This window comes from Vicia villosa, linkage group LG2 (genome assembly GCF_029867415.1).
Source record: "Vicia villosa cultivar HV-30 ecotype Madison, WI linkage group LG2, Vvil1.0, whole genome shotgun sequence".
Lineage (NCBI taxonomy): Eukaryota > Viridiplantae > Streptophyta > Magnoliopsida > Fabales > Fabaceae > Vicia > Vicia villosa.
In genome coordinates, this window is record NC_081181.1 from 228,919,270 (window position 1) to 228,945,912 (window position 26,643).

The 26,643-nt window shown below is 35.0% G+C and overlaps 2 protein-coding genes and 1 non-coding gene across 3 annotated transcripts; 2 read left to right on the plus strand and 1 right to left on the minus strand.

Moving 5' to 3' along the window:
- Window positions 1-5,030: 5,030 nt before the first annotated feature.
- LOC131648415 (tetraketide alpha-pyrone reductase 1) lies at window positions 5,031-7,052 on the plus strand. Its single transcript, XM_058918176.1, has 6 exons — window positions 5,031-5,543; window positions 5,658-5,830; window positions 5,938-6,126; window positions 6,223-6,385; window positions 6,467-6,659; window positions 6,767-7,052. The coding sequence occupies exons 1-6, from the start codon at window positions 5,423-5,425 to the stop codon at window positions 6,927-6,929; spliced, it is 1,002 nt and encodes a 333-aa protein (XP_058774159.1). The 5' UTR covers window positions 5,031-5,422; the 3' UTR covers window positions 6,930-7,052.
- TRNAR-UCU (transfer RNA arginine (anticodon UCU)) lies at window positions 5,131-5,203 on the minus strand. The gene has a single exon. It is a non-coding gene; the product is annotated as a tRNA-Arg (tRNA).
- Window positions 7,053-8,907: 1,855 nt separating the features above from the next.
- Window positions 8,908-11,240, plus strand: LOC131648416 (ankyrin repeat-containing protein At5g02620-like). The gene is made up of 3 exons (XM_058918177.1): window positions 8,908-9,479; window positions 9,617-10,032; window positions 10,189-11,240. Exons 1-3 carry the CDS (start codon window positions 9,026-9,028, stop codon window positions 11,227-11,229), a joined length of 1,911 nt encoding a protein of 636 aa, XP_058774160.1. The 5' UTR covers window positions 8,908-9,025; the 3' UTR covers window positions 11,230-11,240.
- The last annotated feature ends 15,403 nt before the right edge of the window (window positions 11,241-26,643 follow it).

Consider the following 26,643-nt stretch of genomic DNA (forward strand, 5'->3'; position numbering starts at 1 on the left):
TTTTTGAAGTTTCACAAAACATTCAGCAATTTCCTGCATTTTGCTTACGGAATTTCCACTCCAAAACTCATTTTTCTTCAACTTAAACATATTCCAAAAAAACTCTTAACATATCTCCTCACTCCCAAACTTTTTATAACTCGAGAGACACCTTCTTTCGTCGAAATTCAGTTTTCGAAACACCCAGACAACAATCCTCTTTGCGAACTTGCAACTGAACCACATCCGAGAAGCAAAGCTTCTCCCCCACTTCGCTCAAACTAATTCCTGCAACAACCAGAAAGCAACAAGTACCGATAGTGTTTCACACACTTGTCGCGTAAAGAGGAATAAACAACATTAGACAACTTGGCCGGACGGACCGACCTGCTCTGATACCACTAATGTAACACCCCAAATCTACCCGGTAATTATAATAAAAATCAGAGTATAAATTGCAAACAACATTCATTTGAGGTATCACATATTCGTCATTCAAAAACAATTATGGCTTAATTGCCTTCATATAGATACATAGCACGTAACTTAAAACGGACAATTAAATCATTATAAAAAATCACTTTGTTTCAAATTAAATAGTTAACTCGCAGCGGAATCATCAAACTTCATAAATATTCTAATCAAATCGTAGCATCATTGCACAGTAACTTTAAGTTACAATTTAAAACATAATTCACTTAAAAATCCAGCAAACAACATAATAAATAAAACAATCTCTTTATCCCCCGAGTGCTACGTATCAGAGCAAGACACCAACTCGAATAACAACAACTAAAGACTTCATAAAATCACTTCAAACTTCCACCGCTATCTTGAGTACCTGTCAATTTCCCATGGTAGGGAAACATCATTCAGAAAGGGTGAGATATCTACCAATATAAACAAACGCATGATAAACAATATATTAGAATTTAATCATACGAAATTATCACGTTACAGCTTTCAGACTACATTTATAATAACAATTAACCTGAACAGTTATAATTAACAAAAATCAATAACGACAACATATTAATAGTTATAACAACTATTTCTCATCTTCCAGACAATACTTGTCACAACACGTCATTAGTATAACAATTTATAATTACAACTCCATATTATCACAATTTAACAACAACTCAAGTCACATCACATCACAATTAAATCACACTCATGCCACATACAATGAGACTCTACAACTGCACATGCATGTGGTACCCAGGGCTTCAGCCCCCATCGCCAATTGCCAGTTAACAGAGGCATCAAGGCATAAGCCTTCGTCACTAATTTGCCATTCTAGGCCGTCGCCAAAATGCATATGTATATGAATGCAACAAACACATACAACAACAACATCATCGTCACAAAAGACATAAGCCTATATCGTCGCTATACCAATAAATAGAGGTATACATCGTCACTGAAACATCCTGCAACTTCGCATAAAACAACAACAATATACACATCACTCAGAAATCACAAAGAAATAACAACACAACGTACTCATCGTAATTCACAAAACAAGCCGATCACAATCACCTACTAGCATATACGAACTACCTCTACAATTTTCAATTAATTCCGGATAACTAAATACACCATAATCCCACATACAATCATCATATTCCTATCTCCAAGTATTCCAATAATTATTTTGCACTACAAATTTAACTACACTATCGATTCAACAACAACAAGATTCAACACAATAGCATAAAAATTATTGTTTTGCAACATAAATCACACACAAATAAACTGGAATAATTTCCTACGAAATTAACCCCCACATATCATTCATCATGAGTCCGGTTATAGAGTTAGAACCCCACCCCTTACCTTGTATTCGGAGTCCGTTCTACAATTCTACCGATCGAAGCCATCTAGCCTTAGCTCCCAAACATTGCCTCTTTTCATCCGAATAAAAAGCTGAAAATTTTCCTTAATTTGCAGCTACAGTGCGATGATGATATCTCACAACTCAGACCTTATTTTGAAGATCCCAACGGTCAAAAGTTAGATATAGGTGTTGCGAACCTACCCACAAAATTTGGTGACGATCCAACGGTTAACGAATCGGGGATCTTCGATTTAGTGAGACTGCTGCAAGAAAAACGGGAATGAATTTCTCTCCTATTTTCTCTCTTCTCTACACCTTCCCATGACTAATTCCCCAAGACTTTTTCTCTTCTAATTAACCTAATCCTTATCTTAACTTAATTTCATTAAGCCTATTGGGCCTAACATTCACACCCCACCTTTTACTACCACCATCACTTAATTAGGTCCATATAATAAATCTAGTATTTCTTCAATACTATTTCTACAACTTAATCAATTAATTAATCGACTAATTAATCATAAAAGCCCATGTCAACAATTCTCAACACTCCACAAATTCAATAATTAAATTCTAAGTAATTAACTAAATACCGGGTGTTACAGCTGACATGGTCGGGGCAGGCATTGCCGATGGTTTCTTCTCTGAGGGGCTCTGATGCCAGGCCTGTATTGGATGGTATCATTAGGGTGGTAGAGGGGACATTTCTGTACCATCGAAACCGTGCAAGGACAGGTGGGGCACTTGTTCGACACACACAGTAGTAATGATGCCTGTGATTTTTTTTGACATTTGTATTTTGATTTCATTTATGTACGTTACTTTGATTATGTATTTAACATTATGTATTTCGTTGCCTTTAAATTACATTACTTTAATTTACTATATTTTGATGTTCCATTTTTGTTATAAAAATTGAGTTTTGCAGTGAAATGTATTTGATTTGAAAATATAGCAGAATGTTTCGTAGATACCTCTATGAAATACTCTGTTGTTAATACGTTTCGTAGATGTACCTACGAAAAAAGCCAACTTTTTATATAAAAAAAAGTTACTTCCGAATATGCATCTACTAAAATTGGAGTATTTTAAAATTTCGTCAAGTGCCTAAGAGATTTAATGTGGTGTAATAAGATATTGTCAATTTACTTTTATTGATTTGGCAATGATGACTAGAATAAAAAATAAAAAATTATTAATTAATATTTTATAATATAAATGATTTTATTTATAAAAAATTAAAATAAAATTTATTTTTTTACAAATATAAAAAATTCATTTATCAAATTCTTTTTCAAAATAAATTTAAGTTTAATATTTTTTACAAAATAAATTAATTAACAATTTCAATAATTTAAAAAAAATTAATTAATCAAACTTTTTAATAAAATATTTTAGGTTTTTTAGCTCATATTCTTGGAGTGTATTTCACTAGACAATCCCTAAACAAGTTTTATAAACGCTCTAAATTTTGATAAATAAAAAGATATGGGACTCCATCACCATTATAATATTTTCTAGTTTTCTGATTGCAACCCTATGTCTGTGGACTTGACATTCTAATATTATTATTGTGCTCATTTTGATCTTATACAAATAGCTTATTGATTTAGAGTAAATCATAAGAAAGTATTTTTATCGTATCCACGTAGACTAGAGTAATATTACTAACGATTTGAGAATTGAAACCTTTTAGAAGCTAAGATTGTAAGTAATTTGGTTTGATTCAATGAAACTGCAATTGTAATGGACTAAAATTAAAGTGCAAAATTTGTAAAAGAAAATAGATAATATGAGAAATATATTTCTTTTAATTATGATTATTGATTTTAGAAGTTAAATTATTTATCTTGTTTATCAACTGGTATGTAGTCCGATATTTGCTATTTTTTAAAAGTTTTTTATCATTTGTAATCTTTGTAATTATTTAATTTAGTTTTTGATTAAGTTCTAAATAATATATTATATAAAGTTATTGAATTTCATTTTTTATTTCCATTAAAATTATTTTATATTAATTGTTTTGAAAGTTTCTTTCATTCATTAAATTTTTACAAAAATCCTTCAAACTTCTACATTTGTAATATAACCCTTCAATTAAGTCTAATATGTTCCTCCTCTTCTGCTCTCTACTTAGTAATTCATATTGTAGTTTCAAAATGTTAGTGTAATATTATTTTTTATTTTAAATATTTATTGCTTTAAATATTAATACAATATTTTTCTTAATATGTTTTTACTTATTAAATTTTACTTCATTTCTATATTTAATTAGTGAAAAGAGGATTTAATATATGATACTGTATTAATTAAATAATTAAAATCAATTAAAATAATTATTTTTTTAAAAACCATATACAATCTGACTATAATTATTTTTTAAAAAACCATATACAATCTGAGTTTTTTTTCTCAAAGTGTATGGATAATTTGTTGGTTAAAATATGGTATTTATGTTTTTTTCTATTTATTTTCTTAATCCCTCAAAATATATTACTTTGTTTTGGATTCTTAGTGTTTTATTTTAAGGTGTGTTTGGTTTGAGGTAGATGAAGGATTTTCAGAATATCTAATTTTCTTATATTATAATTGATTATTGTTAATCATGTAAAATTTTCATATTGATATATTTAAAAAAAAAAAAATAGCCTTCAAAATTTATGATGATCCAAAAATTTAATAATAAATAAATTTAATATTTTGTCTAAACACAAGAGGTTGAAATTTTTTTTAATTGAATCATTTAAATTATTTTGAAAAAAAAATTCAATTTCTTCCAAACTCACCATAAATGTTCCTACTAATAAAGGAAGGAAGAATTTCGTTAAATACAAATATAACTTTAATTAAACATAATACTCATACAATACTAAGCAATTTAAGAATGAAAAGTACATGCTAAATAATTTATATATAACCAATAAATTTCCCTATGAAATGAAAATAATAATATATTAGTTTGCTTGCAAAAGTTAATATAATCTTACTTTATTGAGTTGTCTAGTCGGTCCGTCTAACTAAAATATTATTTTTATAATAATATAAAAAAAATTAATATTTTGGCTCCTAGATAACTCTTTGAAAAAAGCAAATTCATATTACTTTTATAATAAAATATAAAACAAAATAGTAGTAAAAAAAAAATTAATATTTTGCTTCGTAGATAACTTTTTGAAAAAAAGCAATTCATACATTTGATTTGATAAAGTATTGTGTGCAGAAAAAAATTGATAAAGCAAAAGAAAATAAAAATGTTTGAAGCAGAACGTGATACTTTTTTTTTCAATGAATAAAGAAAATAAAACAAAAAACACGCCCAGTGGGACTCGAACCCACAATCGCTTGATTAGAAGTCAAGCGCCTTATCCATTAGGCCATGGGCGCTTCTGATGATAGTGTTTGAATATTACGTTTAATCAATGATTATTGATGAAATGAAACTATAGCAGAAAAAGGTAAGTAGGTCATGTCTCCTACACCATTAGTTTAAGTTCGGTTAGCTTCATCATCTCATCCTTGTGAAGAATGAAGAGGAAACATGCAACAATATGTATATAAATAAACAAAGCCATTGTTGTTGCCTCAATCACATAAACTTTTGACATGGAACACAAAAGTGGAGACAAAGTATGTGTCACAGGAGCTTCAGGATTTTTGGCTTCTTGGCTTATTAAGAGACTTCTTTTATCTGGATATCATGTCACTGGAACTGTTAGAGATTTAGGTTTACATTCAAAATTAATTTTCAGCTACAAACTAATTATTTATATCTAAATATGGTTTTAAATTTAATCATGTTACATTTAAATAGATTAATATATGTATTTAATATGTGCAGGGAAGAAGAAGAAATTTGAACATCTATTGAAGTTGGAAGGAGCAACAGAAAGACTCAAACTAGTCCAAGCTGATTTAATGGAAGAAAACAGCTTTGACAATGCCATCATCGGATGCAAAGGTGTCTTCCATATTGCTTCTCCAGTACTCAATCATATATCAGATGATCCCAAGGTATGACATTTATGGTTCTATACTTCTATGTACATGAAAATTGTGGCAATTATATTATAATTTGATGAATGTCTAATATGGTTACAATTTTTGTCCAACAAAACCAGTCGGAAATCTTGGAACCGGCGGTCCAAGGTACGCTAAATGTGTTGCGTTCTTGTCGGAAGAATCCAGCCCTTGTTCGAGTGGTGTTGGCTTCATCTTCTTCTGCGGTTAGAGTAAGAGACGATTTTGATCCAAACGTATCACTAGACGAGTCTTCTTGGAGCTCCTTGGAATTATGCGAAAAACTCAAGGTAGACAGTCAGCACGATGTATCTGATCTATATATAGACCGAATGTAGTATAAATTTTTTATCGAACTTACTATAACATACATGTACTGAATTAAGGCATGGTACCCGATGTCGAAGATAATGGCTGAAAAAGCAGCTTGGGAATATTGCAAAGAGAATGGAATAGACTTAGTCACTATTCTTCCATCATTCATCATTGGACCTAGTTTGCCACCAGATTTGTGTTCCACTGCTTCCGATGTTCTAGGCTTGTTCAAAGGTAACATTCATACACACAAACCTCTTAATTTGATTAATATTTTTTTTAATTATGATTAGTATTGCTAATTAACTAATATAGGGGAAACTGAGAAATTTCAATGGCATGGAAGAATGGGATATGTTCATATTGATGATGTTGCACTATGTCACATCCTTCTTTATGAGAACAAAGCCTCTCATGGTAGATACCTTTGTAGTTCCACAATAATGGAAAATGATGATTTGGTTTCCATGCTAGCAATTCGCTATCCCGGTTTTCCGATTCCTAAAAGGTTGGTTAGCGCTTTTCATATTCGCGGTGCGGTTTGAATAGTTTTAATATAATATAATTAAGAAAAAAATGTGAGTATCTTAGAATCATTTTTTTTTTGTTTTTCAGGTTCAAGAAACTAAATAGGCCACATTATGAACTAAACACATCAAAGATTGAGAGTCTTGGATTCAAGTTTAAATCTGTTGAAGAAATGTTTGATGATTGCATTGCATCGTTTGTGGAGGAGGGTCATCTCACTCTTCCTCACATCACACGCACTGTTTTTTAATTTAAAACTTATGAGTATGGCTTTAGTTGAGATTGTGTCTTACTCTAATTCTCAATGTTTCAAGCACCTTATGTAGCAAATAAATATACTACAATAATTTAATTTTATCTTGGAAGAAATAAAGGATGCTGTTTGAAATAAATATACTACAATAATTTAATCTATCACATCATTTCCTTCTGATTGTTCCGATCACCAACATTATTCCCCTCCGATCCAAGCATATTTACCATAAATCTCACCTCACACCCCTCAATGACCACTCACGCTCAACATGACATTGATAAGCCTCATAAGTTTTTCAAACTTCATAACTTCAACCCAAATTTCCATACATCCCTTACCTATAAATCCTATTGATTCATTAAATGACCCTAATTAGAAAATGAATAAGAAAGACGAATATGAAACTCTATTGAAAATAAGACGTGCGATAAGTTCTTCCTATGTCTAATGCTAATGTTATTCGAAGTTTATGAATTTTTAGGCAAAAGAAGAAATCTGATGGATATGTCGAGTGATACAAAACTCTGATGGATATGTCATGTACGTTTAATAAAGAAAACTCTCTCTCTCAAACAAACACCTCACACATGGTACTAATATTTTACTAGTTATGTAGATACAATGAGATTCTTTAATAATGATTCTTGATTACTCTCTATTTATATATTCATTATGACCATGACATCGCCTATATTCTTCTGTATCTAGATGCCATTATTCTTGTTGTGTCATCTAACACTCTTCGTGAGCCTATTATGGCACACTTTAGTTCTCAACTCTCTATCAAGGATTTGGGTATATATAAATATATATATATATATATATATATATATATATATATATATAGAGGAGGGATATTCTTACTCCAGGAGTAAGTTATTAACACTTACTCCAAATCTGGATCATTGATTCTTCTCAATCTAATGGTTAAAAGTAATAAGTAATGATTTTCTCTCTCCACATTTAATTACTTAATATTTTTAACCATTAGATTTAGAAGAATCAATGATCCAGATTTGGAGTAAGTGTAAATAACTTACTCCTGGAGTAAGAATATCCCTCCTCATATATATATATATATATATATATATATATATATATATATATATATATATATATATATATATATATATATATATATTACCAAACATTCTAGAGGACTTTTTCTTTATCAAAAGAAATATGTAGAAGAAACTATAGAGTGCACCGATATGTTCTCTGGCAAGTCATCATCTACACTGGTGAACACAAAGACAAAAATCAAGGGTTCTTTAGATAACCTCATGATTCAATCGAATATCGTCGTGTTGTTGGAGCATTGCAATACTTGCATTTACTAGATCTAATATTTTCTTTGACGTTCAATAGATGTGTTTATTTAAACCTATGATCCAAAAACACAACACATATCTGACTTGAAGCTGATTATTAGATATGTTCATGGTAACATTGACTTTAACCTCCATCTATATTCTTCATCCTTCGACAAGTTCATCTCATACACATATGTATATTAGATTGAATGTTCGGACTCAAGAAGATCTACCTCGGATTATTTTGTTGGAACAATATTAATGTTAAATAATATTTTATTGATCCTAATTTTGAAAATAGTAAAATATAAAATCTTTTTAATTCTTAATGTTTTATAATTTTGAAGTCTAAAATATTATATATTGTTCACATTGAGTAATTTCTGCACAAAAATTTTAGAAGAATCAAGGTGGATAGTCACTTTGCAAGTATATTTTGTACGTGTATAAGATCTAGAAATTGAAACCTTGGACCACTTGATTAAGATGCATAAGCCTCTATCTTTCAAACCAATCTATGTTGGTACTAGGAAATTTCTTAGCAACAATGACAATGATTACGTGGACACACATTGACTTTTGATAGAAAACTTTTAGAGGAATTTTCCTTGAAAGTTAAGGCGTTGATACATAACAATTTCATCCAAAAGGCCAAAACACACGTTCAAAAGTCAATACCATGATCTTTGTCACTACTATAATTTCTCAAACATTTCCTCAAAATTTTAGTACTATAATTATAGATCACATTCACAAAGCTTAACTAATTAATTCAATATGGATCTAGAGTTTTTTGATGCAATCAAGAAAAATGACATGACAACATTTTCAAACTTAGTTAAAGAGAGAGAAGGAATCCTCAACCAGAGAACAGATGACACCTTAAGCACTCCATTACACCTTGCTTCCAAGTATGGTTGCATTGAAATTGTGTCTGAGATTGTTAGACTATGTCCTGACATGGTTTCTGCTGAGAACAAAAACATGGAGACTCCAGTTCACGAGGCTTGCCGACAAGAGAATGTTAATGTTTTGATGTTGCTGCTGGAAGTCAATCCCATGGCTACATTCAAGGTTAATCCTAGTGGTAAAAGTGCTTTCTTTGTGGCTTGCTATCATGGTCATCTTGACTTGGTGAACCTCCTGGTGAATCTATCTGAGAATGTGGGACTAGAAGTAGTAGGGTATGATCAAACATGTTTCCATATTGCCGCATCAAGAGGGCACTCAGGTACGAATAAAGAGTTTTCTTTACTATGTTTACTATGTCTATTTGTTCGTCTATCTGTTTTTCTGTCTATCTATTTGTCTGTCTATTTATATATGGTTGATGTAAGCTATCAACTAAACTATTGATTGTGTATGCAGATGTTGTTAGAGAGTTGTTGAACAAGTGGCCAGATCTTACTCAACTTATCGACGAGAATGGGAATTCGGCATTGCATCATTCTTGTAATAAAGGACACAGAGAGATTGTATGGATCCTACTAAAACGCGATTCAAATCTTGCTTTACAATACAACAACAATGGTTATACACCATTGCATCTTGCAGTGATGAACGGGAAAGTCTCAGTCCTCAACGATTTTGTGTCGGGAAGTTCCGCTTCATTTCACTGTCTCACAAGAGAAGAAGAGACCGTGTTTCATTTAGCTGTGAGATATGGATGCTATGATGCTTTGGTTTTCTTGGTGCAAATTGCCAATGGCACAAATCTATTGCACTGTCAAGATAGATATGGCAACACTGCCTTACATCTTGCAGTTTCAGGCGGTCGCCATAAGGTGAGAAATTGACACGAGTTATGAATATATTTAGCTAGTATTTTAACCTGCGCAACGCACCGAAGTGACGAAAACTAACAATTAAGTCTTTTTCGAATGCTTACTCGTTTGAAATCCTGAGATATATTTATGATAATGGTTTTGTGTTCATTGTAGATGACAGATTTCTTGATCAACAAGACAAAGCTGGATATTAACACTAGGAATAGTGAAGGGATCACAGCACTAGACATTCTTGATCAAGCTATGGACAGTGCAGAAAATAGGCAAATGCAAGCAGCATTTATCAGAGCTGGTGGTAGAAGAAGCATTCAATCTTCCTCTTTTTCACTTGAACTAGACAAGGCCTATTCTCCCTCACCGCCATCTAGGTTTTCCCCGCCTCGACGTTATATACCTACTGAAATGGAAATACTAAATGAAATGGTATCATATGATTGTCTAAGCCCTCCACCAGTTAGCAAAAGCACTGAATCTAGATCACCTCAGCTTCAAATAAACGAGACGTTCGAGAATGGAACCGATACTCCATATTACTTTTCACCGACAAATCTAGTGAAACACAAGCATCATAACAATAACAAAGGGAAAATGGAAAACATGAACCATACTAAGAGGAAAAGTTATCATGAGATGCACAAAGAGGCATTACTAAATGCAAGAAACACCATTGTTTTAGTTGCTATTTTGATTGCTACTGTAACTTTTGCTGCTGGTATTACTCCACCTGGAGGTGTGTACCAAGAAGGACCAATGAAAGGGAAATCAATGGTAGGTAAAACAACAGCTTTTAAGGTGTTTGCAATAAGCAATAACATAGCACTCTTCACCTCTTTATCTATAGTCATTGTTCTTGTTAGTATCATTCCGTTTCGAAGAAAACCACAAACAATACTATTGATCATTGCTCATAAGGTTATGTGGGTGGCTGTGGCTTTTATGGCAACTGGCTATGTGGCAGCAACATGGGTGATTTTGCCACATAGTCATGGGATGCAATGGCTATCTGTTGTGTTATTAGCACTTGGTGGTGGATCTTTAGGGACGATCTTCATCGGTCTTACGGTGTTGTTGGTTGAACACTTGCTGAGGAAATTTAAGTTGAGAAAAGGAAAAAAGGAAAATGCAGAGTCTGATAAGGAAAGTGAGAGTTCAGATTTTCAAAGCTCTTTTTTACAGGGTTATCATTCATATTGATTAATTTGTTGGCTCCTAAATTGAAAATATTATGTACTATGTGTAGAGAATTTGTTCATTAATATCACTTCTGCAATATATTAAAAAAAATTGCCAAAGCAAATTTTCAACAGAGTTCACAAGGCAGAATCAAGCAAATTAGCACTCTATATCATTAACAACAGAGTTTCCTAATCAAAGTCATGGAAAATTGGGCGATGTCGATTAAGTAGAAGCGCGGTTCTTCTTATATAAATTAATGCAATGCTTCAACACAAAAACAAAAATAAGCAAGAGGGAAAGATAAAATTAGACCATGAATAGTTCAATACAATACAAAATAGCATAATGAAATCAAATTGATCCTAAGACTAGTAGAAATTGGAGAAAAAAGTTCAAATGCTAAAGCCTAAACAACTCAAATTTAAGATAAATCAACAAAAGAAAAACTAACAAGACCTTAATTTAGAGTGATTCTGCTAGAATCATCACAATTACAAATGTGACGAATATAGACATAAAACTTGAAGTAAGCACCATAGTGGATGACGATGTAGTCTGATCTATGGTATGGTACGGAGAATTCGAAGGAGCCATCATTGGCGACGAGCCTTCAGGGGGAACGAACCGCAATGGTGGTGGGAGTGGGAGGAGATGATGGAATTGAATGCTGCGCCATAATTTACAAGAAAAGGAATTTTGGAAGAACCGATGAAAACTGAAATTAAGAATTTGTAAATACTCACATCATGATATCATATTGTTGCAATCTTAGATCCTCTAGTTAAAATTCGGGGGAGGTTAAAACACTCCAAAAATATATTTTCTTTACTGTTTTATACCACATTAGAAAGATGCGTTATCATCTTAAAAAAGGGATAAAGAGGATCTACCTGCTTGCATGTAACAATTAAATTTTGATCACAACAACACATTTACAAACATGAAATACTCAAAGAACAATTAACATGAAATACTCAAATCAACAAAAATAAAGATATAAAAGCCCACCAGGTCTTGTCAATCTATCTAACTGAATTAAGTACTATAAAAATAAGGTAGTAACTTAAAAGTACTAAGACAACTCACATACTCAATAAAGTGTGACAAATAACTTAGGAGTTCTGAAAATGACAAAATGAGAAATTCTGTCTAATCTAATCGATTAGCCCAATCAATTAGAAAATAGCAAACTTACGCCCCAATACACTTCTACAACACCTAAACGATTGGCAACAGACACATATCACAACCTTCCATTTTGAGAATCATAACAGTTATATTATTTCAATTTAAACGATTCGACCAATCGATTAAATAGTTAATGAGGCCCATGATTTCTTTCCTTTCTTGGTGATTCCAACTACTATATAAAGGGAGGTCTCCCTCACTTGAAACCATGCCACTTTCCAACGATTTCATTTTTATTTGGAATTTATCTGTCTAAGTTCTCTCCTTCGTTCTCTAGAAATTTTATTTCTACACTTTTGGTTACCTTAGTGCTTTGGAGTGAAATTTTATTTGTGAGAATTTTTTTTGTAAGTGGTTGTGTTGGTCTTTGATAGTCTTAAAGGTACATGATGTTGGTTCATGAAGCTTAGTCGGTGAAAAGCTTTGATCTTGAGTGAAGACCGTCCATAGGTTGAGAACAAGTTTGTTCAAATTTCAAAAGGTCATAATGTATTAAGGTTCGTGGGCATAATCGATAAAAGCTCGCAAGACTATAGTGGAAAATCTCAATAAGAACTCTTGGGGGTAAGACTAAGCCAACTTTTGGCCAAACTTGGACAACTCTCTGGTGCAATCTTTCTATCCTTATCCTCTTTATTTTTCTACAATATGATTTATTTGTTTTACTTGTTCTATGCTTTACTAGTCAAAAACATTGCTAACAAGATCTTAATTGAGAAAGAGAAAACTATCCACAATTTTCTAAAACCACAATTCACTCCCCTCTTGTGCTTGAGGTCACTTGTTCAACAAGTGGAATAAGAGTCTAACTCCTATTAAAGACTAATCGTCTCATGAGGAAGGATGACTTTAATCTATTCACTAAACAAACCTCCATTCTTTAATGGAGAAGGGTATTAGCTGTGGAAAGAGAAAATGAAATTCTTTAATGAAGGAATTAATCGCGGTATTTGAAAACTGTGGAAGATGGATCATTTGTTCCTACACAAACGGTTTATGGTGTTTTAGTAAAAATACTTGAGAAGGATCGGTCCAAAGAAGACAAAGAGAATGGACAACGTAGTTTGAAAGCTAAGAACATCATCACTATCGTATTAGGTCTTGATGAATTATTACAAGTTCTCACTGCAAAACTGGTAAAGAAATATGGGACATCCTCCAAATTATCCATGAAGGTACTGTAACACCCCTCTAATAACCCGCGGCAAATAACAGTATATTAAATCAGAGTAACATGTAGAGAGGCATCACAATTTCATAAGTAATAAAACACACGTCGGTACATATCATGCATTCACTGAAACAACTGAAATTATAACTCATTAAATAAAATCATGTTTTACACAGCGGAATCAAAAACATAGAGTCAACATTCATCATTAATGTATCCGACTCAACCAACAAAACCAATTAGAGTTATAATCAACTCCAAAACAAACGTGTTCCCAGTGTTACATCTACCAGAGCATGACACCGACACTATAACTAAAAACCGACTTATGAGCTAATCCTCACCAAGTCGCGCCGCTATCCTCAATCTGAAAATGACAACAAGTAAGGGTGAGTCTCATCACAGTTAACCAATGTTATTGCATCATAAATAATAACATATCATAGTTATATCATTCACCCAATTGTTTCATATTCAGACAAATCATCATTCACACATCCACAGATAAACAGACAGTCAACATGTAACATATATCATTATGTTATAAACAAATCATGCACATGTATGAAACTGACACTATGCATGTGGTACCAATCATCACCAGTGGAATCATCCACCAACCAATCTATCATCATCCAGATACGGCCCTGCCAGCACAAATTCCACACAGTGGGAATTCTGCCCCTCGCTGAATCCTTTCATCATATAGGATTCAGCCCATGTTTATGAATGCATGCAACATATATATAACATACTTTCATCATTACCATTCTATGAGTAGCATCATCTATACTCATTTCATCATCATCATCATCAACACTAAGCATGTTCATATATACATTGACATCATTCAATACAATCAATCATCATAAACCATAGCATCACATCACAAGGTTTACACAATCTCAAACAGCATGCAAACAGGCCTACAAATCGAAAGTTACATATCATCGAACTTTCCAGAAAATCACAAAACAGAAATTTGCACACATAGCGTCCATACGCGTATCATGTTGCCCATACGCATCCATACGCGTATCACCATGTCTCATACGCGTATCATACGCATTTCACCAGAACTCAAAATGGCCTAGAAACCAACCCATACGCGTATCAGCCTTGCCATACGCGTATCACCAGAATAATTTTCCTCTTTCCAAATTCCCATACGCGTATGAGCATCCTCATACGCTCTCATACGCAAAACACCAGTACGTGGTGTTTGGGACAGGGCAACTGCGTATCATACGCGTATAGCCCATTGGGAGTGTCCCCCATACGCGTATGACCTCATCCCATACGCGTATGGCACTGTTTCATACGCGAAACACCAGAAAAAGCCCAGAACCTGCAGAGTTCGTAACAGTCCAAAACCCATTCGTTTTTACTCATACCAGTCCACAATTTTGAGTCTAGAAACCAGAAAAATCACATCTAAACAGCATACGAATTCGCCCATAACCATAGTATATGATCCCATAATCAATTTCATTCATCATACCCTAAATCTATCAGTTGTTAGGGACTAACAGTCCAAATTCAATGATGAACACAGATGAAAATTCAGAATATAGAATCAATGGATCCGATCATACCCCTAATCCATACTATCACCCATAATACGATAAAAGAGATTAAACGGAGAGTCTCCCCTTACCTCAGATAAAAGTCTTGGTTCTTGGTCTCTCCCTCTACAGTTCTCTTTCACGTTCCTTGTTCCCAGTTCTGTTCTTTCACGTTCTTTCTTTCCCAATTCTCAATTCTGATTATTTTATGAAAAATAATATTAAATGAGTAAGGGCTTTACTACACCACACCCCCCCTCTTCTTACTAATCTCTCACATGGCCCAAATGCCATCAACCATTATTTCTATTATTTCCACAAAATTCTTAATAATTCCAATTATCACTACAACGAGGAAGGGCTTTAAAAGCGCTTTTTATAGCCTTTAAAAGCGCTGTGAAAGGTGGCGCTGGCGTAGCTAACAAAAGCGCTTCTGAAAGCGCTCTGGTAGGCCCCCCCTATAAGAGCGCTTTTCTGGAAAAAGCGCTCTTGTAGGCCCCCCTTTAAGAGCGCTTTTCTGGAAAAAGCGCTCTGGTATCCACCCCTATAAGAGCGCTTTTCCAAAAGCGCTTTCGTATGTTGCGTTTTTTTTTTATGCTTTTTATTATTTCTAAACCTGCACTTTTGGCAGCAATATTTCAGAACCTGTAATTTACTATTTTTTGGCAGTATTTTTTCATGAACCTATAATTTATCATTTCTAATCGATATATACCATTATAATCGATATCGATTATATACAAAAAAGTATTATATTATATACCATTAATGTAAATCAAAATACATATATACATATTTCTAAACCAAAACAACTAAACCAATTCACATATTTCTAAACCAAAACAACTAAATGGGAAACAACTTTCGAGTTCTTATGCAACCAATGTACGCTTCCTGTATTATCTGGAGCTATGTTGTATTGATGCTTTAGTGGAGAACCAGTAGTCACCTGAGCTATGTTGTATTGTGTCACAGAATATGAATCAAATAACTGTACCCCGAACGATCCTGCCACAGAAGACTTCGGGGTACATTACTTGATTCATATTCTGTGGAACATAATCGGCAGGGGCACATTGTGTTCTATCCTTTACCAGTCCATCCACTGTTTGAAGCTCAACCTACAATAGAAAAACGTGATTATTTACACAACATTCACATTCTCAATATTTTCTCTATCAACCAAAAATTTCCTCATCTCCGAACAAAAGACAAAATAGTTAATAAAAATAGTGCTATACCAGAACAGAAACCAATTTATAAGAAATCAATTAACAACCACATGCACATAAAAATAGTTTTTGATAAAAGAACAAGTCAATTGAGCCAACAACCAAAAACCCTAAAAAAAATCAGCCGCAGAGCCAACAACCAAAAACCCTAAAAAAAAATCTGTTCATCATCTTCGAAAAACCTCTCCAGAAACTGTAAATACATTGTTCATATTCATCCAACAACAATCACTATACACAGCCGCAAACACTAACCAAAACCCTAATTGTTCATCTTTCTCATACACGCAAACCATTCATCAGAAACAAAACCATTCACAAATCATCATCAAACATAACCAGACAAACATTCATCAAACCCAAACATTTGTTCATCACTTTCCTAATCAAACAAACCCTTCAGAAATTTGAGAGAGGAAGAGAGAATAAGAAATAAACTCAGAAAGGTGTCACCCGGTTTTGGTTTGTAGATTCAGAATCGAAACCGAACTCAGCAACAACACGAACCTCAACTCACCATAAACTCGTGTGTTTTGGATCTGAAAGGAAGAAGAACGGCGGAGGTTGCTAGGGTTTCGGAGAGAGGACGGCGGAGCAACGAAGGAAGAAGAAAGATCTGAAACAAAACGCGTGTGTTTGTAAAATATATAATTTTTTAAATGGGCTACCAGAGCGCTTTTCAAAAGCGCTTTAATAACACCCCCTACCAGAGCGCTTTTATCCCAAAAGCGCTTTCGTAGCACCCACCCTATAAGAGCGCTTTTAAAAGCGCTTTCATAACCCCCCTACCAGAGCGCTTTTTAAAAGCGCTCTCATACCCCCCCCTACCAGAGCGCTTTTTAAAAGCGCTCTCATAACTCCCCCTACCAGAGCGCTTTTTTTGCATCATTTTTCCTTGTTTATTAATTTTGTTTTTAGCGAGCCCTACGAGAGCGCTTTTGCTAAAAGCGCTTTAGTAGCTGCGCTGCTACAGCTTAAATTTGGCGTAGTGTATTAATTAAATATCCATATTAAATTATTAATAAAATTATACGGGTGTTACAACTCTCCCCCACTAAAAGGGTTTTCGTCCTCGAAAACGTACCTTAGGTAAAGAGCTTTGGATAAGAATCCTTCATCTGACTCTCTAGCTCCCAGGTAACATTTCCCTCAGCAGGTCCTCCCCAAGCCACTCTGACCAAAGCTATTTCCTTGCCACGCAATTGCTTCAGCCTTCGATCCTCAATCCTCACAGGTAAAGTCTCAACCGTCAAGTTATCTTTCACCTGTATATCATCTACTTGGATCACATGGGACGGATCTGAAATGTATTTCCTCAACTGAGACACATGAAATACATCATGCAAATTTGCAAGCATCGACGGTAAAGCGATACGATAAGCCACTTCTCCCACTCTTTCAGAAATTTGGAATGGTCCGATAAAACGCGGAGTCAACTTCTTCGACTTCAATGCCCGACCAATCCCTGTCATAGGAGTAACTCTCATAAACACATGATCTCCCTCTTGAAACTCAAGTGTTTTCCTCCTTTTGTCGTGATAACTCTTCTGACGACTCTGAGAAGCCTTCATCTTCTCCTGAATCATTTTAATGTTCTCTGTAGCCTGTTGTACAATTTCTGGACCAATCACAGCACTCTCACCAGATTTGTACCAACACAACGGCGTCCTACACCTCCTACCATACAAAGCCTCAAACGGAGCCATACCGATACTCGAATGATAACTGTTGTTGTAGGTAAACTCAATCAAAGGAAGATAACTATCCCAAGTACCTCCTTTTTCCAACACACAAGCCCGCAACAAATCCTCTAATGACTGAATCGTCCTCTCAGTCTGTCCATCAGTCTGCGGATGATAAGCAGAACTCAGTCTCAGCTTAGTACCCAAAGCTTTCTGCAAACCTTCCCAGAACTTAGATGTAAATCTCGGATCTCTGTCTGACACGATACTTGAAGGAATACCATGAAGACTAACTATCTTCTCAATATACAACTGAGCTAGCTTCTCCATCGAATAATCCATTCTCACCGGTATAAAATGTGCAGACTTCGTCAACCTGTCTACCACGACCCAGATAGCTTCACAATTTCTGACAGTTCTCGGCAAGCCCGAAACAAAATCCATTGATATGCTATCCCACTTCCACTCAGGAATAAACATCGGTTGCATAAACCCAGACGGTTTCTGATGCTCGATCTTTGACTTCTGGCAAGTCAAACAAGAGTACACAAACTCAGCAATCTCCTTCTTCATTCCAGGCCACCAAAACAACTTTTTCAAATCATGATACATCTTTGTAGCACCAGGATGAATACTCAACCCACTACGGTGTCCTTCTTCCAAAATACGTTTTCGGATTTCATCAACATCAGGAACACAAACTCTGTCACCAAACTTCAGCATACCATTCTCATCCACTCTGAATTCACCACCCTTGCCTTGGTTAATCAAAGTCAACTTATCAATCAACCCAACATCAGCTTTCTGACCTTCTCTTATTTCTTCGAGAATACCACTAGTCAGCTTCAGCATACCCAATTTGACACTAGTAGGAGTATCTTCACACACTAAACTCAAGTCTCTGAATTGTTCAATCAAATCCAATTCCTTCACCATTAGCTTAGACATATGCAAGGTCTTCCTACTCAATGCATCAGCCACGACGTTTGCCTTACCCGGATGGTAATTCAAACCAAAATCATAATCCTTCAGAAATTCTAACCACCTTCTCTGTCTCATATTCAGCTCCTTCTGATCAAAGAGATACTTCAAGCTCTTATGATCACTGAACACCTCAAATCTCGAACCATACAAATAGTGTCGCCACAACTTCAAAACAAAAACCACAGCTGCTAACTCCAAATCATGAGTCGGATAATTTCTCTCATGCACTTTGAGTTGTCTCGACGCATAAGCAACTACTTGTCAATTCTGCATTAATACACCACCTAGACCCATCAGTGATGCGTCACAATAAACCACAAATGATTCTGTCGGATTTGGCAAAATCAAAATAGGAGCACTAGTCAATCTCCTCTTAAGCTCTTGGAATCCTTCTTCACACTTTGCATCCCAAATAAAGGCTTGTCCCTTCCTGGTTAATTTAGTTAACGGTAATGCTAACTTTGAAAATCCCTCAATGAACTTTCTGTAGTAACCTGCAAGGCCAAGAAAACTATGAATCTCAGATACTGACTTCGGAGCTTCCCACTGAGACACAGCTTCTATCTTTGTAGGGTCCACAACAATACCATCCTTAGAAATCACATGTCCAAGAAAACTGACTTCTTCTAACCAAAATTCACACTTCGACAGTTTGGCAAAAAGTCGCTTCTCTTTCAACAATTCTAACACAGTTCTGAGATGCTCTGCATGTTCCTCCTCATTCTTAGAATATATCAGGATATCATCTATAAACACCACCACGAACTTATCGAGATAAGGATGGAAGATCCTGTTCATATATTCCATAAAAACACCGGGTGCATTAGTAACCCCAAACGGCATTACATAATACTCATAATGTCCATACCTCGTTCTAAAAGCAGTCTTCTGAATATCGTCATCCTTCACACGTATCTGATGGTACCCAGACCTCAGATCAATCTTACTAAATACACATGCTCCAACCAATTGATCCATCAAATCATCAATCCTCGGTAATGGATACCGATTCTTGATAGTAACCTTGTTTAATTGTCTGTAGTCTACACACAGCCTCATTGAACCCTCTTTCTTCTTTACCAGTAACACAGGCGCACCCCACGGCGAAACACTAGGACGGATAAATTTCTTCTCGAGCAATTCCTCTAACTGTTTCTTCAGTTCAGCCAATTCAAACGGTGACATACGGTACGGTGCCATCGACACTGGACTAGTTCCCGGAACCAATTCAATAGAAAACTCCACTTCTCTTTCCGGTGGTAATTCATTCACATCTTCTGGAAAAACTTCTGGAAATTCACACACCACTGGTAATTCGCCACCCGCCACCTTCTCCTTCACACTCATCAATGCGAACAACATAAACACTGTTGCACCATCTCCGATAGCTTCATTCACTTGTCTAGCTGTCATTTCCAGATCATCATTACTAACCTCTTCAGGAAAAATTACTGTCTTCGCAAAACAGTTGATATGAACCCGATTGAACTCCAACCAGTTCATTCCCAGGATTACATCGAGTTGTTTCAACGGAAGGCACACTAAGTTCATCCCGAATTCCCTACCAAAAATGTCAACCGGACAATTCAAGCATGCAGACGAAGTAGTTACTGAACCCGACGCAGGAGTGTCAATAACCATACTTCCATTTATATCAGATATCTCAAGATTTAACCTCATAGCACAATCCAAAGAAATAAAAGAATGAGTTGCTCCAGTATCAATAATTGCAACTAAAGGGGTGCCATGAATGAAACACGTACCTTTAATCAACCTGTCCTCTGGAGTAGTCTCTGATCCGGTCAAAGCAAAAACCTTTCCTCCTGATTGGTTCTTCTTCGGCTTAGGACAATTAGGACTGATGTGACCCTCTTCACCACAGTTGTAGTAAGTCACAACCCTCCTCTTGCAGTCAGCAGCAATATGACCCACTTGGTCACACTTGTAACACTTCTTCTGATCAAGCTTGCACTCATTCCTACGATGTCCCATCTCACCACAATTGTAACACCTGATACGAGCACTGGAATCTCCCCCACTGGGTTTCTTCCAATCAACAGGTTTACCTCTACCATATGGCTTACCTCTATCCATAGGCTTCTTACCCTTTTTGTCAACCAACTCGCGAGAGTGAGATGACCTCAGCTTGATGTTATCTTCCTCAAAAATCCTGCTACAATCTACCAGATCAACAAACCTCTGGATTCTCTGGTACCTGATACCCTGCTTGATCTCATCGCGAAGACCATTCTCAAATTTGACACATTTCGAGAACTCACTGGCTTCGTCATCATTGTAGTGCACATAGTACCTTGCCAGTTCCACAAACTTGGCAGCATACTCTGGTACTGACATATTGCCTTGAACCAGCGCCAGAAATTCAACTTCCTTTCTTCCCCTGACATCTTCAGGAAAATACCTCCTCAAAAATTCCCTCCTGAATACAGTCCAGGTAATTGATGTACCACTAGCATCCAGCTCAGTTCTGGTTGACATCCACCAGTCATCAGCTTCTTCAGATAACATGTGGGTGCCATATCTCACCTTGAGATCCTCAGCACAGTCAATGACTCTGAAAATCCTCTCGATCTCCTTAAGCCATTTCTGAGCACCCTCGGGATCATGCGTGCCCTTGAACAATGGAGGATTGTTCCTCTGGAAACTGTTCAGTTGTCTGTCAGCACCAATCGCAGCTCCATTGGCATTCCCTCCCAGCACACCAGCAATCATGCCCAGAGACTCAGCGATAGCATCGTCGTTTCTTCCTCCTCTTCCAGCCATTGTTCTGCTTAACACAAACAATCCGGTCAGAACAAAAGTATCGACAAATAGCTTGTATTAGTCGCATACACAGAAGACTGACACTAAGACTCTGGTCACAACGACCGACTATGCTCTAATACCACTATTGTAACACCCCTCTAATAACCCGCGGCAAATAACAGTATATTAAATCAGAGTAACATGTAGAGAGGCATCACAATTTCATAAGTAATAAAACACACGTCGGTACATATCATGCATTCACTGAAACAACTGAAATTATAACTCATTAAATAAAATCATGTTTTACACAGCGGAATCAAAAACATAGAGTCAACATTCATCATTAATGTATCCGACTCAACCAACAAAACCAGTTAGAGTTATAATCAACTCCAAAACAAACGTGTTCCCAGTGTTACATCTACCAGAGCATGACACCGACACTATAACTAAAAACCGACTTATGAGCTAATCCTCACCAAGTCGCGCCGATATCCTCAATCTGAAAATGACAACAAGTAAGGGTGAGTCTCATCACAGTTAACCAATGTTATTGCATCATAAATAATAACATATCATAGTTATATCATTCACCCAATTGTTTCATATTTAGACAAATCATCATTCACACATCCACAGATAAACAGACAGTCAACATGTAACATATATCATTATGTTATAAACAAATCATGCACATGTATGAAACTGACACTATGCATGTGGTACCAATCATCACCAGTGGAATCATCCACCAACCGATCTATCATCATCCAGATACGGCCCTGCCAGCACAAATTCCACACAGTGGGAATTCTGCCCCTCGCTGAATCCTCTCATCATATAGGATTCAGCCCATGTTTATGAATGCATGCAACATATATATAACATACTTTCATCATTACCATTCTATGAGTAGCATCATCTATACTCATTTCATCATCATCATCATCAACACTAAGCATGTTCATATATACATTGACATCATTCAATACAATTAATCATCAGTAAACCATAGCATCACATCACAAGGTTTACACAATCTCAAACAGCATGCAAACAGGCCTACAAATCGAAAGTTACACATCATCGAACTTTCCAGAAAATCACAAAACAGAAATTTACACACATAGCGTCCATACGCGTATCATGTTGCCCATACGCATCCATACGCGTATCACCATGTCTCATACGCGTATCATACGCATTTCACCAGAACTCAAAATGGCCTAGAAACCAACCCATACGCGTATCAGCCTTGCCATACGCGTATCACCAGAATAATTTTCCTCTTTCCAAATTCCCATACGCGTATGAGCATCCTCATACGCTCTCATACGCAAAACACCAGTACGTGGTGTTTGGGACAGGGCAACTGCGTATCATACGCGTATAGCCCATTGGGAGTGTCCCCCATACGCGTATGACCTCATCCCATACGCGTATGGCACTGTTTCATACGCGAAACACCAGAAAAAGCCCAGAACCTGCAGAATTCGTAACAGTCCAAAACCCATTCGTTTTTACTCATACCAGTCCACAATTTTGAGTCTAGAAACCAGAAAAATCACATCTAAACAGCATACGAATTCGCCCATAACCATAGTATATGCTCCCATAATCAATTTCATTCATCATACCCTAAATCTATCAGTTGTTAGGGACTAACAGTCCAAATTCAATGATGAACACAGATGAAAATTCAGAATATAGAATCAATGGATCCGATCATGCCCCTAATCCATACTGTCACCCATAATACGATAAAATAGATTAAACGGAGAGTCTCCCCTTACCTCAGATAAAAGTCTTGGTTCTTGGTCTCTCCCTCTACAGTTCTCCTTCACGTTCCTTGTTCCCAATTTTGTTCTTTCACGTTCTTTCTTTCCCAATTCCCAATTCTGATTATTTTATGAAAAATAATATTAAATGAGTAAGGGCTTTACTACACCACACCCCCCCCTCTTCTTACTAATCTCTCACATGGCCCAAATGCCATCAACCATTATTTCTATTATTTCCACAAAATTCTTAATAATTCCAATTATTAATTAAATATCCAATTTAAATTATTAATAAAATTATACGGGTGTTACAGGTACTACTAAGGTAAAGAGGGCAAGGTTGGATGCATTAGTCCATAAGTATGAACTTTTCATAATGAAACTTGTAGAGAACATAAATCAAATGCAAACACGATTTACTCATATCGTAAGTCATATGATGACTATAGGAAAACATTCTCAAATGAAGAATTAGTCGTAAAAATTCCAAGATGTGTATATCGCGATTGACAACCAAAGGTCACTGAGATTTGTGAATCAAATAATTTTGAGACTATGAACACACACACACACACACACACACACACACTCTGTTTGAAACATTGGAGGAATATGAAATGAAGCTTAAGAGATTGGCCATGGATGAATAAGAAAGCAAGAAAACTAAAAGTCTAGCACTCAAAATAGGAGAAGCCTTCTCAGCTAATGACGTAGATTTTGTAGTAAAGAATTTCAAATAATTTATGAAGAAGAAGAAGAAGAAGATGATGATGATGGTGATGATGATGATGAAGAAAAACCATTCATTCCATCCTGCTACAATTGTGGAAAGAAAGGACACGTTGAACCTAATTGCCGCATACTCAAAAGAGCAAGTTAGAGACCAACAAAAAAAGAAAGCATATGTTGCATGGGAAGACAGTGATGCCGAATCGTCAGATGAAGAAGAAAAGGCAAACATCTGTCTAATGAAAAAAATATCAAGATAACAAGGTAACCTCCAAATTTTCTTATATTAATTTATTTAAAATATGCAGAGAATTATCCAAAGATATAGATAAACAATAAAAATCATTTCAAAGTCAAATGATAATGTTATACCCTAAAATTTTCCCTCCCATTTTAGTCTTTATCTAGCTTATGTTGAAATCATTTACATACATGGTCGTCAACTCATTCAATTAGTTTATTCGTTTTAGCATTTCATTCATCGCATTTCACATAATTCATCATTGGGTCAAAGGTTCAGTAATAGTGGTTCTAATCTGTTTAAAATGGATTTTTGAGGCGAATATTATTTGGTTATTCAGGTCAATTTCCCGTATTACTTGTGCAGATCATCTCTTTATTTGAGATTCATGGTTGTCAGAGGAATTAGAATGGATATTACCGATTCAAAATTCCTTGAATTTAAGAAAAAAAAGTCAAAGATGAGAAAAATGCTTCATTCATTAATTGGAAATTAATGTTTCAATGAATATTGCTTTAGATACAAATCAAAAGAATGGATTACAAGGAAAGAGGGTAAAATTTAAATACTTTGGGTGCAATTGACTTTTTGGTCAACCGCAGACGTTTGGTCAACTGTTGACCATCGAATCGATTTTGACTCTTGTAAAGAGCCTCAGCAAAAAAGGGAGTAGGAAAGCCAGAGGGTCAGAAAAGCGATATGCTCTAAATCGAAAACGTCTTTGGTATTTTTGTCGTGGTGATCAGTGATATAGTTTTTAAAACTCGCACGTTCAAACTGAAAGTCAATTCCAATTGTGGTTTCTAAAGTGGAATTGAATATCTCCTTTGTGGATCGAAGGGCAGTAATGGCTGCTATGTCAAACAAAGTCAGCATAATCACTCCACAAGGGAGATGGAAAGTAGTTTTCGATCTTTCCCTAAACTTGTAATTTTTTAAATATGTTTTTTTTTTGTTATTTCTTTCTAACACTCACATATATATAAAGGCATTCATGCATCATTTCAACGTGATTGAAACAAAAAATATACAAAGAGATTTTCATCATCTTCACTCTCTCTCATTGCATCCATACAACAACTACACATAAACATTTTTGTTGTGTAATCAAGAGATAGTTTGATAAGGTCCAATTAGGATTGTTGTAATCAATTGGGTTGGAAATTCTTTGGGGTTTTAAGATAAATCCATTTGGGATTTTCCTCCAAGATTAGGGATTGATTTGAGGGGTTTTTTTTACAAGATTTTGCAATTTAGATTCAGCTGAGTGAAAACTTTGAAGAAAGACATTTCTATAAAAGGAATAACGATAACCGGAGGATCATTTTGGTAATCTTGGGTCACAATAGTTCGCAATTTGAATTCAGTCGAGTGAATGCTTCAAAGAAAAGGGTTTTATCGAAGGAGTAGTGGTAACCAGAGGATCAAATTAGAAGTATTGAGTTACTTGATCGAGCTCAAGATAGAAGAAGCCATTAACATCAAACATAGGGTTTAGAGGGCTGGATTACTACTTTTTCTCTTGTAAACAACATTTGCAAGGATTAATTTTCATTATCTCTATTTCGTTTGAAATTATGGGCAAACATACTCATAGCGATGTCGATTGGGGAACTGCCTAAACAAATCCTTCTCTCTCATTACAAATTGTGAAAACATTATTTATGCAATTAATACATTGAAATAATATCTTTGATTAATAATTTTTTTACCTAATCTCATAATCAATCTCTTGATTCCTACTATTGTGAGAATTGAAACACAGTTTTTAAAAGTCACACGGAATGTTGAATTTTAAAAGGACTATTAAATGTTAAATTTTAAGAATCTAGTTGAGAGTTGAATTTTAAAGAGAAAAACTTTTGAATATGACATATATATTTAAAATATATTTGATGTCTTAAAAGATTTAAAAAAATTTAAAATATCAAAATATAGTAGTTGTCTTTCAAAACTTTCCTCTTTAAAACTCTAGAAAATCAACTTCAAAACATATTTTAAAATTTAATTGTTATGCACTATTATTATAAAAAAATTTATACTGTGTATTTCAATTAAATTCAAAATTTTATCATATTGAATTTTAAAAGATA